Source organism: Panthera pardus, unplaced genomic scaffold (genome assembly GCF_024362965.1).
Source record: "Panthera pardus isolate Hobbes unplaced genomic scaffold, ASM2436296v1 HiC_scaffold_15, whole genome shotgun sequence".
NCBI lineage: Eukaryota > Metazoa > Chordata > Mammalia > Carnivora > Felidae > Panthera > Panthera pardus.
Window position 1 is genome coordinate 61,481,131 of NW_026526710.1, and position 16,196 is coordinate 61,497,326.

Sequence of the window (16,196 nt, forward strand, 5' to 3'; positions counted from 1 at the left end):
TACTGTAACCCACAAATCTATAATATATTTCCAAGAAACTGTGTTAATTAAGAAAGATTATCATGATACAAAGCTCCAGGAGGTGGTATTCACAGAGCATACAAGTAGAATCGTGTCCTCTCTCGCTAGAAATGTGGCACAGTGGCTCTGTAGTTAGAAAAAGCTTTTTAAATGAACAGGGAGAAAAGAAGATGACACAACATATGCAGAAGAACAGTTAACTATTGATACAACTCTAGCCGAGTAACAGATGACATTATGAGGGGCTTTCCTTTTCCGTTATATTTCTATTGAATTTTCAATTACTAGCATAAATTACTTCTGTAATCTGAAGAGCAAAATGAGGAGATTTTAAGGAATGAAAGGCTCAAAATATATTGAAGGTATTTCACAAAATACCAATAGCCAGATGTATCAACATATAATGCTTTCAGCCAGAGTGAACACTAGCCACAAAAGAATATATATACCATCACCTAATTTCAAAAGTCAATTAACATTACTTTTAAGAAAAATGCACATACACATATGGTAAAACAAGCAAAGAAAAGGAATGTAAATTCAGAATAGTGATTTAACTCAGAAAAGGCAAGGAGATGGCTTGAAGATATTGGCAATGTTCCTTTTTAAAAAACGAAGTTGGGGGCGCCTGGGTGGCTCAGTCAGTTGAGTGTCTGTCCAACTTCGGCTCAGGTCATGATCTCGCGGTTCGCAAGTTCGAGCCCCATGTCAGGCTCTGTGCTGACAGCTCAGAGCCCGGAGCCTGCTTCAGATTCTGTGTCTCCCTCTCTCTCTGCCCCTTCCCCATTCATGCTCTGTCTCTCTGTGTCTCTCAGGAGTGAATAAACGTTTAAAAAAAAAAAATTTTTTTTTAAAAAACGAAATTGTGGTTTCACAAGTGTTCATTTCACTGATGTCCTTTATAGCTTAATGTTTTATATATATTCTTTTTGTACAGATTGAACACAAATTTCTTAAATAGAAAAATCCGAAAGGATTGCATCTTTAAAAGAAGCTGTCTTACAAAAGAAGGAGAAAAGCTGTCTGTGTTATTTAGTATTGTGTACACTCATGTTTTTTAGATGCCACAGTTTTTCATTTTAAATGCTAAAATATTTTTATTTTAACCATTCTTAAAGGAAATAATTCCAAACTGCAAAACTATGTAACAATGTATCTTATTAAATAGAATATACATATGATGGTTGTTTTAAGGGTTCTTTTTTTTTTTTTTTTTTAAGGTCGTTTATTTATTTTGAGAGAGACAGGGAGAGAGAGGGAGAGAGAAACCCAAGCAGGCTCCAGTGCTGTCAGCTCAGAGCCGAACGCAGGGCTTAATCTCACAAACTGTGAGATCATGACCTGGGCTAAAATCAAGAGTAGGACACTTAACCAGCTGAGCCACCAAGGGACCCTGTGTTCTTTCTTTAAGCATCAATGTATGTGCCATGCTATAACAGCAATTCCCTCAATACTAAAGGGTTATTGGCTTCAATATCAAGAGGTTTTAGAAGGACATTTTTTTTTACCTCTTGTGTCTATTTTTTTCTACCTGGTTCTTCTATTCTCTTTCGTGTAGTCAATAATTTCCTACCTAACAATATGCTGATGGCCTAAAAATCATCTAATCAACTGTATATAAAAACAAGAATACACAGACTGGCTTACAAATGTCAAGAGTATGTGCTTTGAAATATGGATTTGACATCGCTTGACTCCTAAGGATTTTAAATTCTCAATTCCCAAATGTAAATAGGTTTCTCCATAGCAGGATTCCAAACAAAAGGACTTTCCCAGAATTCCTATTTTTAGAATGTATTTTCAATATTATAAAACCAAATTAATAAAACTTAAGAAAACTTCTGGATGTCATTACGCTGCTTTAGACAATATGACACGAAAAATTTTCAATTGAAGGTCATTACTGGAAATGATTAAATTTTTGCCACTTTCATTTGGCAGACTATACACTAATGTGGATTTTCTAACTTTCTGCCTCCAAATCTAAGAGCATTTCTCAGATCACTGCTTTATCAATCTAACATAACAAGATGATATACAGTAAGAAAACTTCTTCTCTTTAGGGAAGGTAGGGTACGGAAATGTTTAAGCCTCATTTTAAAACAAGTATCAGGGTGCCCTGGTGGCTCAGTCGGTTAAGAGTCTGACTTCAGCTCAGGTCATGATCTCGCGGTTCATGAGTTCCAGTTCTATGTCCAGCTGTGTGCTGACAGCTCAGAGCCTGGAACCTGCTTCAGATCTGTGTCTCCCTCTCTCTGCCCCTCTCCCCCCTACCTCAAAAATATATAAACATTAAGAAAAATTTTAAAGTAGATAAAGCAAGTATCAGTTTATAAAGTTCATAAAAATAAAGATAAACAGAACCCTTGAAATACAGAAAAGCAAGAAAACTATTTTCTATTTTTGAACAAAGCAGGGAAATGAGGAAAGATCTCACGAAGCCCCTCCAGAGTTCACCCCTTGGTGCACCACTGATGTAATAAGCACAGAAGACACACGATTCACCTTCTCTCCAGTCTTCTTTCCAGGCATGCAACCATGTCTCTTAAGTACCTTTCACTGTTAACTACAACCCCACAGACCCTCTTACCTCCCAAGGTAAGACCCTCACCTTAGCCATACTCCTGAGGAGTCCCATGAGGTAGGGCCTCCTAGTAGGCATATTACCAGTCTGAATCTTTCTCAAAATACATACAAAAAATAAACTCGCAACAACTGCTGAGAAAGAAACATGGGAATGAGCCGTGTTGTCCACTGGTATAAACCAAAAACCATGGCAAGAGGGAGAAATAAAAAGAATTATGGAAACATTTTAACCAGTTAAATGAACCAGTTTAAAAAAAAGGGTTAAAGATGATCGTAAAATCATAAAAGAAAGTTAAATGGGTAATAAACAATTAAAATGTTTTAAAAATAAAAAATCTAAAGATACAAGCTTTTGCCTGTCGAAACTGCCAAGATCTGTTTTTAATAATACCTAATAAAGGCAGGAAGAAAGGCAATGAGAGGCATTCTCTTTTTGTTTGTGTAGTTTAAAATGGCACAGCTTTGGGACGCCTGGGTGGCTCAGTTGGGTAAAGCAGCCAACTTCAGCTCAGGTCATGATCTTGCAGTTCGTGAGTTTGAGTCCTGGATCAGGCCCTATGCTGACAGCTCAGAGCCTGGAGCCTGTTACAGATTCTGTGTCTCCCTCTCTCTCTCTCTGCCCCTCCCCAGCTCATACTGTGTCTCTCTCTCTCTCAAAAATATATAAACATTAAAAAAAATTTTTTTTAATGGCACAGCTTTTCTGGGAACTAATTTACCAACAGGTTATCAAGAGTTTAAAATTAAAATGTTCTTACTCTTTGATACAATAATTCTACTCAGAGGACTTTGCACAAATAATAAAACATGAACACAGAACCCTTACTTCATAATGAATGTAATGCAGGAATAAAATGCATTACTCTGTCTGGCTAAGTATTGCTAAATAAAAACATTCAAAGCGAGGAGAAGGGAGGGAGGGGCGCCTGGGTGGTTCAGTCAGTTGAGCATCTGACTTCAGGTCAGCTCATAATCCCAGTTTGTGAGTTTGAGCCCCACATCAGGCTCTCTGCTGTCAGCACAGAACCTGCTTCGGTTCCTCTATCCTCCTCTCTCTCTGCACCTCTCCTGCTCACTCTCTCTCAAAATTAAATAGAAAGAAAGAAAAAGAAAAAAAGAAAGAAAGAAAGAGAGAGAGAGAGAGAGAGAGAAAGAAAGAAAGAAAGAAAGAAAGAAAGAAAGAAAGAAAGAAAGAAAGAAAGAAAGAAGAAAGATAAAGTGAGGATAAAGGGGCTGGGAAAAGCATAGCCACCTTGGCTTACCATCAATCAGGCCATACCAACCCCATTAACAAGCCCTACCCCTCAAAATTTCCTTGTGGCTCAATCAAGATATACAGCAGCATAATGCTAAACAAAAGGAAAAAAGCACATTGATATATTTAAGAGAATTTTCAGATGACTTGAAATAAAAACCCAAATAAAAAGGGATTTTCCCAGGATGGGGGGAAAAAAAATCTCCCAAATAACTATGAAACGCCATCTCCCAAACAATTTATTTCATCAATAAATCCCAATAACTCTACAAACAATGTCATTAGGTGGTAAAAAAAAAAAAAAAAAATCATACCATTACAACAAAGAAGCCATCAATGTTGGTAAAAATTTGTTAAAGTCCCATGTATCAATTTTTAGTAATGATAAAATCCATTAAATTTTCTGAGCAGTTGATGGGTATTAAATAAAAACCTAAACTCTGCATGCCAATTTAGAAAAAAATGAAGTATGAAAGGTTTATTTCTTAGGAAAGTAGTCTAAACACTATGTTAAACAGAAACTAAATCTCTGTAAAAGCATCAAAATACCAATTACAGACAGTAAGTAATATTTGTATCTGTTCCTATATAGACAGAAGCAATTTGAGTTCTAAGCCATAAGAATGCTGGTATGATGAATGAACAGTTTTATATTAGATTTCCGTCATGGTTGCCGATATTTCTTATCTGGCATTTATTTGGCATTAATGTCTCAATTTTATAGTAGTAACAGCAAATCATTAATCAATAGTTGAAAGCCTCTTGCTTTATTCTCTCATCTACAAGGAACTGATTTCTCTAACACTTACCTAAACTCGTGGGCTTGATGAGAACATCAAGGACATCATAAAAGGGCAAGTTTTTTAACTGCACATCAGGATGGACAGGAGGAATTGGGGGAGATGGCTGCTGCATCTCAAACGTGGGCTTAGTATCTTGAAGCAGCACAGAACCAACAGGAGAGGATGGCGAGTGAGGTGTAACTGAAGTGGAAGGCAACGAGTGGATTCCAGCCACGGCCAAGTCAGGTTCTACAGGTGATGAGCTACCATCCAAAGTGAAAACCGAAGATTTGATTGTGGATAAATCAGAAAGTCCTTCAAGAGTCCGTGGATATCGGCGTCTGTACAATTCTCGGATTTTAATCTGAACCGCAGGGCTGCAGCCACTCTTCAACAAATGCAACGCCCTCATCAGGAGGTCATGCTTGCGTCCACTTTTATTCCGTCCAGCAAAGCCTAGTAACACTTGTAGTTCAGAAACCCTAAAGCTAGAAACCATATTCTAAAAGGAAAGGAAAAAAAAAGGACATAAGCCAAGAGTCATCCCCAAGCTTATAAAAACTCCATCCAACTAAGACAGACTATAAAATCTGATTTACCAGCATTTTATCAACTGGTATACGCCAATAACCAGCATTTTCACATACCACTTAGAACTGATCCTATTTATAGAGCCACTGCCTGTCCAAGTTATATTCAAGTTATGGTGTCATGTTTTGCTGTATTCTTAATTTTGATAATCTACGGTCTATCGTTTCTACTAACCACCTCATTATCTGATTATGCTCAAGTGTAAACGCATATTTGCTTTACGCCTATGAAATTTATAACCAATGAAAATTTTCTTTTCAAAAGTAAGCCCTATCAACACACAATGTAATGTTTGTTACAGTACTGTCATAAATTAACCAAACAAAAAATTAGATTTTTGCAAAAACTGTAAGCGTAACTTCCGAGGCAAAGCAGTAAATCTGCAAAATCAAGACAAAACTGTGATTCAAAATCCAACGAATTTTTCATCCCAACTCAAATTATTGAGGAACAGACCACGTGTTAGGATGTCCTTGGAACCACAGGAGAGGGGGCGGCCATCTTGCCAGCGCAACCCAATGAAAAGCCCCCAGTAGCGTGCCAGAACGAATTGGAGGTCAACCAATCACCGAGCGACAGCACGACCTGACGCGAAAAAGGCCCACACGGACCTAAACCCGGAACCGCTGCGGCTTAAAAACCCCACCCCACCACACCTGGGTGCGACTTCCCCTCCCCCTCCCCCTCCCCCCCCCCCCCCCTGCGTCACAGACCCTCGCCCTAGACCTTAGTTCCCAAATAAAGCCTTTGACTGCTACAACTTTTTAGCCTCTGACTCCTATCTTTACCCTGCCTTACGCCTGACCCTAACAGTAAGAAAATAAGTCATTTTTAAATATTAAAGCTAAAATTCACATACATCTTATTTAGCACACTTTAAAACAAGTGAAATCCCCAGCTGAGTATCCAATGAGGAAAAGACCTCTGAAAAGCAAGGAAAGGATTGGTCATAAATCTTAAAGGGCAAGATTCTCCCCATGCCACTCTGCTAACTTGGTCTTGGGTATAAGATGAAGTTTACAAGCAGTTCTTGCTTCACATCTCGCCATCTATTTATTAACAAAACCTAGCAGATACTTTTAATAACTGGCTGCCTCTTACATCCATCTACTTAGTGATTCTCAGAACTTGGGAGGTTAAACCACACGCGGGTCAGATTTACTGGTACACAAGTACCCCATCTAGTCAGAAAGAAGAGTAAGACCTGAGTTGACCCTCACAAATTGTCCCTAAGGATTATTTGCCCACCTCTCCTCAGTGCTACACACTCCACAGCTACCTGGGATTCCTTCTCAATCTGGTAAGTATGCAGGGCAATACCTACAGCTGGTACTGATTCATGTAGGTCCTCAGTTCTGCACTTTTACGTCTCATGGATAGCCCAGTAGCAATTGTTTAAACTCTGGATGGCTTTTAAATAGTTGTCAAGAATGATACTTGTTAGTTTTCTAAAATGCAAACAAATTTAAATATGTCAAAGTACTCTGCATGTACAAGCTGTATCATAGTTCTCCTTCATATATCTCCGTATTTTATACTGTACAAATCAGAGAACATTGTAATCTTAGAAGCTGCAATCCTAGCAACCATTTTTTATACTCAACTAGCACTGTCCAACTGAAATAGGAACCACATATTTAATTCTAAATATTTAGCGGTTACAGTAAAAGTTAAAATTTTCATATGCTTTATTTAACCCAATTTATCAAAAATATTATTTCCCCATGTAATCAATTTTTGTGATTTAAAAGTAATCCATTTTTTTTTAAATGTCTCAGATGCTTTTTAATACTAAGTCTTCAATATCCAGTATATTTTACACTTGGAGCACATCTCCATTTGGACTAACAACTTTCAAGTGCTTCAGAGCCTCAGCAGCCCACAGTTACCACACTGAACTACGCAGCCTAAATCATCCTTTAACAGCAACATATACCATGGCCATTCCACTTCAACTCACTTCCATTTCCTCCATATGTTAAAATGAGGATTTTATCTATCTTACCCCAATGCTATGGACAACAATGATGAAAAACAAGAACATTCTTGGCCTATGTCAAGTTACAGTTTACTCAAGGTTTCACGTATGAAAAGGACCAAGACAGCTTTGCCAAATGCCTTCCCAAGCAACAATGCAGTGCACCTTTCCCAAAGTCCCCAATCCTAATACTTCCGTTGAAGCTGGCTTATATTATTACAGTAGCGTAAGCAACATTAAATCATGAGAACACTAACAAAGGCAGTCATACAGATATATCTGTGATACTTTCTAAAGAAAGCTAACTCCGAATTCATTACTTTGCTTCTCTCCTTATTTTCGGATAGTCTTTAAGGAGACTTGTTTTACAGAAATGACAAAAAAGAACACAAAGTCACCCTAAGCTGTGATCTCAAAACTGAATTTCTGGGAGGTCTCATATCATTTATTTTCCAATGGTAACTTTATCTGGCAAAGAATGCTAATGCAATTGGCTCTATTAACTATTGTAAATATATAAACAAAAAGGAAGAGATAAGAACGCAGCACATGAATGTGGAATCAGGAAATTCTGAAGCAAAAAAAAAAAAAAAAAAAAAAAAAAAAAATCCCTTGGTTTGGGGAAGGGCAAAGGAAACCAGGAAAGGGCATTCTCTGTATCACAAAATACTGCAGAGGTGAAGTACTGCTGAAAAAGGACGGCTTTGAGCCAGTGGTGTCCTGTGGAAAACCTCACAACAGCAATTAGTAACTGCATGTAGGTCAAGTCCTGGCATCAAAAGTCAGGATGCTGGAAAAGTCACTTCATCCCTCTGGTCATCTATTTCTATTCAAAAACAAACAACAGCAAAAACTCTCCTCTGGTTAGCATTTGCTCTTAAGATACTTCTCTATGGAGCTAAGTCAAGTTCTATGGGTGTATTTTTCTTGACAAATCTTGCTGGATCCCATTTCTTCTTAAAGGGATTTTTTTTTTTTTTTTAACTCAGTCTTCAACCAAATTTCAGCTGTCACCAGGTAAGGTGGGCCTGCTACGAATCCTACCAAGAACGGATTTCAGCTGTTGTTCTACACCAACCTCTAATGTCTATATCTTTAGTATAATTTTTAGTGTAATTTTTTTCAAGTGGACTTTATCCAGTCCACCCTGCTGCCTCCCAAAGTCTGTCTTCTAAAACTTCAGTGACAATTCCTATATGCTCTACACAAAAGAATTTCAATAAATACTTGTTAACTGATTTTAAGGCAATTCTATGAACTAGAAATATGTTGGCATGACTAATTTTTAAGAACATACATAAACAATCTGGATTTCTAAAGAAAAGCTAATATAAATTAAGACTGGAACTTTAAATCAACCTTATTTATCAAATTAAAGTAACAAAATTATTTTAAAAATTAAAGCTGGGACATATAATTGGAACATTAGTTATAGGAGTGAAGGCAAGTTGAAAAGTGCTACATTTAGAAAACACCTCATTAAGGAAGTAAACATGATACTCACATGCAATACCCAATGAGTAGTAAGAAGATTTCTGAGACTGCTCTTCAACTTTATTTTTTTTAGGTTTATTTTTTTTGAGAGAGCAAGCAGGTCGGGGAGGGACAGAGAGAAAAGGGGGGAGAGGGAGGGAGGGAGGGGAGAGAGAGAGAGAGAGAGAATGAATGAATGAATGAATGAATGAATCCCAAGCAGGCTCCATACTCCCAGAGCAGAGATCAACACGAGGCTTGTACTTACAAACTGTGAGATCATGACCCGAGTTGAAATCAAGAGTCGGACACTCAACTGACTGAGCCACCCAGGTGCCCCTGCTCTTTCAACTCTTAAACATAAGACAGAAACTGCACAAGTAGTTCAGAATTTGGGGAAATTCTAATAGGTTGGAAGCCATGGTAAAGATCAACACAAACTTTGTAGATCCTCCATCTGCTAGGATGTATTTATTATATACGGTAGGGAAAGGAGCTATAGTGGGAAGCTGATAAATCACATTATTAACACTGTCTATCCCAACAATATATTTTTTTAAATGTTTATTTATTTTTGAGAGAGAGAAAGAACATGAACGAGCAGAGGAGGGGCAGAGAGAGAGGAGGACAGAGTATCCAAAGCAGGCTCTGCACTGACCACAGAAAGTCCAATGTGGTCCTCGACCTCACAAACTGAAAGATCATGATCTGAGCCAAAGTCAGGCACTTAACCAACTGAGCCACCCAGGTGCTCCCCAACTACAATATTAAAACAGCTTACATCTTTTTTTATAAGTAGGAATGGATAAAGAAAAACTACCAGATGTATACCAATTCATCAAAGGAGTGGCCAAGCCATAAGAGAAGTTATGTGACAAATTAGAAAAATACTCTAATTCCTATCCATTTCAGAGGTCACAGGAGGCTTTAGTTCGTAGCACTGTATTCCTGTGAATTCATGTTTTCCCTATAATTAAATCCCTTTTACCTGAGAGAACATATGTGGATCTCTTCCTTACAACACATTGATTAAATTAACTCCTAGGCTGAAGGAATCAAAACTGAAAATCAACTATTAAAAGAAACAATAAAGGGGTGTCTGGGTGGCTCAGTCAGTGAAGTATCTGATTACTGATTTTGGCTCAGGTCATGATCTAAAGGTTTGTGAGTTCAAGCTCCAAGAATGTAAAGCCTACTTGCGATACAACTCTCCCTCTCTCTCTGTCCCTCCCCGCTGTCTTTCCCTCTCTCAAAAATAAACTTTAAAAGCAAAAAACTTTTTAAAAATAAAAGAAATAAAGAGAATACTACACTTCAAAATTTATAAAGTAAGCCAAAGCTTGGGAGAACATCTCCCTAAATGCTTCTATTATCATACAATACAAAATTTAAAATTAGTAAGTGTTTGAAAAGCGAAACAGTAACGCACACCCTCAAAAGAGTAGAGAATTAAAAGATTAAAAAAGCATGAATTATATAGCAAACGCAGAAAAGTCTCTAACATCAGGTCCAAAAAAGGGAAAGAAAACAAACACAGTCTTGAGAATGAGAAAAAGAACATTAAAGACCACAAACACCAAGCAAATTTCTTTAAACAAAGAGAACAGCACGTGCAACTATATTCTAATAACTTAAAGTTACTTCCTAGAAAAACACACGCAACCTGATTTAGAGAAGAGATCTATTATCTTTGCCCCCACTACTTCCAAAAGCATCTACCTGGACCAAACAGCTTAATGAATAGTTTCTACCAAGCCTTCAAGGAAAAGATGGAATTCTGTTTCTTAAAAGCTGTTCAAAACAATAAGTCAAAAAGTTAAATACAGGGGCACCTGGGTGGCTCAATCGTTGGGCCTCCGGCTTCGGCTCAGGTCATGATTTCATGGTTTATGGGTTTGAGCCCCGCGTCAGACTCTGTGCTGACAGCTCAGAGCCTAGAGCCTGGAGCCTGCTTAGGATTCTGTTTCCCTCGCTCTTCGCCCCTCCCCCACTGGCGTGTGCGCACGCGTGCGCGCGCGCGCTTTCTCTCTCTCTCTCTCAAAAGTAAATAAACATTAAAAATTTTTTGGGGGGGCACCTGGGTGGCTCAGTCGGTTAAGAGTCCAACTTTGGCTCAGGTCATGATCTCACAGTCCATGAGTTCGAGCCCCACGGCAGACTCTGTACTGACAGCTCAGAGCCTGGAGCCTGCTTCAGATTCTCCGTCTGTCTGCCCCTCCCCTGCTTGTGTTTTCTCTCTCTCTCTCTCTCTCTCTCTCTCTCAAAAATAAATAAAGATTTAAAAAAAAAATTTTTAAGTTAAATACATGTTAGAAGGCAAACAAAAAAATCCGTTGAAGACAAAATTTTTTAAATACGCAATTTTTTGTTTTCTAAACATCAGGGAGTCAGACTCATCCAACCAAATTTTAAGCAAAAGCCTGATGAAAAAGGGAGCCTAGAATACCACCTATTTCTTCTCATTTCCCCATGTGGACCAGCGAAGTCTTTCATCAATATTACCACTGAGTATAGACACAAAAGCCCTCAAAGTACCCAAATATAGTCTAATCCAGGAAAATAAAAATGGCTTAACATAAACCTTGTATGTTATTTAGTTCAGAGGATTTCTATCCTTATAGTAGCATATTAAAATATTTATGGATAAGATTATACATGAGATTTCCTTTAAAATCATTTGGGGAAGACTGCAAATAGTCAAAGCAATCTTGAGAAAATAGAATAAAGCTGAAGGCATCAGGCTCCCTGTTTTCAAACTATGCTACAAAGCTAAAATAATCAAAACAGTAAGGTTCTGGCATGAAAAAACATATACATCAATGGAACAGAATAGAGAGCCCAGAAATAAACCCACTCGTATACAGTCAATTAATTCGTAACAAAGGAGCCGAGATTATACAATGGAGAAAGGACAGCCTTTTCAATATGGGAAAACTGAACAGCCACATGCTAAAGAACGAACTGGACCAACATCTTACACTATACACAAAAATGAACTCAAAATGGACTGAAGACTTGAACACAAGACCTGAATCCATAAAAATCCTAGAAGAAAACATGGCTGGCAAGCTCCTTGACACAGGCCTTGGCAATGTTATTTTAAATCTGACACCACCAGCAAAAGCAACAACAACAAAAACACTAAGTGCAACTACATCAAACTAAAAAGCTTCCACAAAGCAAAGGAAACCATTGACAAAATGAAAAGGCAACCTATGTTAATGGAAGAAAATATTTGCGAATCATGTATCCAATAAGGGGTTAATATCCAAAATACATAAAGAACTCATAAAAAGAACCCAAAAAATCCAATTAAAAATTGAGCAAATTTGCATGGACATAGATGGAGCTAAAGAGTATCCTGCTAAGTGAAAGAAGTCAGCCAGAGAAAGACAAATACCGTATGATTTCAGTCACATGTGGAATTTAAGAAGCAAAGCATGAGCAAAGGGAAAAATAGAGCTGCAAACCAAGACTCTTAACTACAGGGAATTGATAGTCGCCAGAAAGGAAATGGGGGGGGGGGGGGATGGGTAAAATAAGTGATGGGGATTAAGGAGTGCACTTGCCATGAGCACCAGTCGTATGGAAGTGGTGAATCCCTATACATTCACCTGAAATTAATATTACACTGTATGCTAAGTGGAATTTAAATACTTTTTAAAAATTGGCCAGAAAATCTGAATAGACACTTTTCAAATAGACATTTAAAAAAATGGTCAACAAGGACATGAAACGACGTTCAACATCACTCATCATCAGGGAAATGCAAGTCAAAACCGCAATGAGATATCCCCCACACCTGTCAGAAGGGCTACTATCAAAAAAGACAAGAAATAACAAACGTTGGTGACGACGTGGAGAAGAGGGAACCGCTGCGCACTGCTGGCCGCAGTGGAAATTGGTGCAGCCACTATGGAAAACAGCATGGAGGGTCCTCAAAAAATTAAAAATAAAACTGTAACAAGATCCAGCGATTCCACTGAATTCCATTCAGGTATTTACCTGAAGAAAATGAAAACACTAACTTGAAAAGATATATGCACCCCTGCCAAGTTTGTTGCAGCATTATTTACCTACAATAGCCAAGATATGGAAACAACCTAAGTGTCCAAAAACGGAATGAATAAAGAAGCTGTATATATACACACACACCTCACAGCTTTATATATATAGCAGCTTACGCACACACAATGGAATATTACTCAGTCATATAAAAGAATGAAATCTTGCCATTTGCGAAAACATGGACAGACCCTGAGGGCATTATGCCAAGTGAAATAAGTCATATAGAGAAAGGCAAATAACATATGATCTCAAATGTGGAACCTAAAAACAAAACAAAAACAAGAAAACCAAGCTCATAGAACAGTTTGGTGGTTTTGGTTGGGGTGGGGGGAGGGAGGAAATGGGTGAAAGGGATCAAAAGGTACAAACTTTCAGTTATAAATTAAATGTTATGGGGATATAATGTTCAGCACGATGAGTATAGTTAGTAATAACATATTGTATATCTGAAAGTTGCTAAGAGAGGTCTTAAAAGTTCTCCTAAGAAAAAAATTTTTAGTTGGGCGCCTGGGTGGCTCAGTCAGTTAAGTGTCTGACTTCGGCTCAGGTCATGATCTCATGGTTCGTGGGTTTGAGCTCTGCATCAGGCTCTCTGCTGACAGCATGGAGCCTGCTTCAGATCCTCTGCCCCCTGCTATCTCTGCCCCTCCCCCGCTTGCACACTCTGACTCTCTCAAAATAAACAAACTTAAGAAAAAAACTTAAGAAAAAAAAGACTTAAGAAAAAAATGTTAGTAACTGTAAGAGGATGTATATTTGCTAGATTTATTGTGGTAATCATTTGCAATACATACAAATAGTGAATCATGCTGTACACCTGAAACTAATATAACGTTATATGTCAATTATACCTCAATTAAGAAAGTAATAAAAAATATCTGAAACTTGAAAAAAAATCACTGGGGGGAGTGGATACATGAAAAAAGCTGAGTTGATAATTGCTGAAGCTGAGTACTGGGTACAGGGGGAATTCTCAACCTTGTAAATATAAGAATCTTTCTATAGTAAAAAGTTTGCTTGAATGGAGGAAACTAGTATATAGCAACTCTCTGCACAATCTTCCTAATTTTTCCATAAATCTAAAAGTATTACAAATTTAATTAAGTAAACATTGTTTGTTTGAAGGTACGGAAAACAGACTGTGATCTAAATACCATTTCCCACAAAAGGAAACCAGGCTCCTTAAAGAAATGGCTAACTCCAAGCCAGGGGTAGAAAATGCACAAGATGAGCCTAGAACATTTTATCATACCAGAAAGCAAAGAAGTTATTAGAGACTACTGGAATCTTGTCAGAAGGACACAGAAAACAATCCAATAGCCCCAAGACAACAACTGGACCATCGAAGACAACAAAAACCGCATCAATTCAAACACATCAAATACATTAAAAATCATTCGTTCACAACAATACTTAAAACACATATACACAACTGGGGCACCTGGGGACTCAATCTGTTCAGCGTCCAATTCTTGATCTCAGCTCAGATCTTGATCTCAGAGTCATGAATTCAAGCCCCACACTGGGCTCCACACTGGGCTCCACACTGGGCTCCACACTGGGCTCCACACTGGGCTCCACACTGGGCATGAAGCCTACTTAAAAAAAAAACAAACCAACCAACCCAGGGGCACGTGGGTGGCTCAGTCTGACTTCGGCTCAGGTCACGATCTCACAGTTCCTGGGTTCCAGCCCTGAACTGGGCTCCATGCTCACAGCTCGGAGCCTGGAACCTGCTTCAGATTCTGTGTCTCCCTCTTTGTCTGCTCCCCACTTACTTATGCTCTGTCTCTCAAAAAATAAATATTAAAACAAAATTTTTTTAACAAAAAAACCAAAAACCAAAAAATACAGCTCACTGATCTCTGTTACAGGATGTTGAGAAACTCATTATTCTGAAAATTGATAAAGGAAGTAAAACAATACAAAAAGATTTGTCAGTTAAAAAAAAAAAAAGCCATATGATTAATCTGCATTAATGCCAGAAAGGCGTTTGAAGAAGTCCTATCTATCCATTATTGATAAAACTTCTCAATAAACAGAATGAAACTCTGTTAACATGATAAAGGCTAGCTATCAGAAATCAGTAGCAAATATCACCTTTAAAGATGAAACACTATATCATAAACACCTACAAAAGATTAGTTTTCTCATCGAAAGTTATTCTGAAGTATCTAGACAATACAAATTGTCTACTACAAAAGTAGTAACATTTAGAGGTGCATGGGTGGCTCAGTTGGTTAAATGTCTGATTCTTGATTTTGGCTAAGGTCATAACCTCACGGTTTGTAAGATCAAGCCCCACACTGGGCTCTGCACTGAAAGCATGGAACCCGCTTGGGATGCTCTCTCTCTCCTTCTCTGCCCCTTTCCTACCTGCACATAGTCTCTCACTCGCTCATCCTCTCTGTCTCTCTAAATAAACATTTAAAAAAATAAAAGAAGTAACATATATCATTTGCAAATGACAGAACTTTCTACACTGTAAATGTAAAGAAGGGGCGCCTGAGTGGTTCAGTCGGTTAAGCATCCGACTTTGGCTCAGGTCATGATCTTGCAATTCATGGATTTGAGTCCTGCATCAGGCTCTGTGCTGACAGCTCAGAGCCTGGAGCCTGCTTCAGATTCTGTGTCTCCCTCTCTCCCTGCCCCTCCCCTGTTCATACTATGTGTGTGTGTGTATGTCTCTCTCTCTCTCTCTCTCTCTCTCTCTCAAAAATAAACAAACATTAAAAGAATTTTTTAAAAAAAGGAAAAATAAAGAAATCCACTGAAAAATAAGACCTAATAATACTATGTTAAGAAAATTTGTAGTTTTCTCTACATCAAATAGATTTTTAAGTGACTGATAAGAAAAACCAGTATTTTAAAAAGTCTAAATAACATAAAAATATAAAATGCAAAGATAAGTCTAAGTAACAAAAATATAAAATGCAAAGGAATAAATTTAAAAATTTTGCAAGAGCTGCATAAAAGCAACAAGACATAAATGAACCCTTGAATAAATTAAGGAATATATCATGTTACTAAATAAAAATAGTAAATACTGAAAATATGTCAATAATCCTCAACTTTATTTTACAAATATAATAAAATTCCAATGAATAATGAGTTGAAGGGTTTCACAGATTAAAACTTATCATAAAAAACAAAATATATAATATGGCAGGTGGTGATGAATACAAAGAACAAAAATAATGGAAAAAAGGAAATATAATGAAAAGGTAAAGGATGTGCAATTTTAAAGAGGGAAGGTCTCATTCAGAAGGTAATTGAATAAGTAACTGAAGGAGTAACAAGGCACCCAATGGGTATATAAGGAAAAGCATTCCAAAGCATAGGCCACAACAGGTGCAAAAGCCTTTGAGGAAGAAAGCATGTCTAACACAGGGAAGGGAAAGTAAAAAGCTCATCACTGCTGAACCAGAGGAATCTAAGGTAG

General features: G+C 37.7%; 1 protein-coding gene across 9 annotated transcripts in view; it reads right to left on the reverse strand.

Moving 5' to 3' along the window:
• Nucleotides 1–16,196, reverse strand: part of PIAS2 (protein inhibitor of activated STAT 2) — a 95,763-nt gene that overhangs the window by 61,637 nt on the left and 17,930 nt on the right. For 6 of the 9 annotated variants that reach the window (XM_053902663.1, XM_053902668.1, XM_053902670.1 and 3 more), the window contains 2 exons: nucleotides 8,718–8,765; nucleotides 4,672–5,146 (listed from right to left, as the gene is read on the reverse strand). In XM_053902663.1, coding sequence (XP_053758638.1) covers nucleotides 4,672–5,146; nucleotides 8,718–8,765 — 523 coding nt within the window. The remainder of the gene's footprint in view (nucleotides 1–4,671; nucleotides 5,147–8,717; nucleotides 8,766–16,196) is intronic. The other 3 variants (XM_053902667.1, XM_053902666.1, XM_053902665.1) reach the window with 1 other exon arrangement.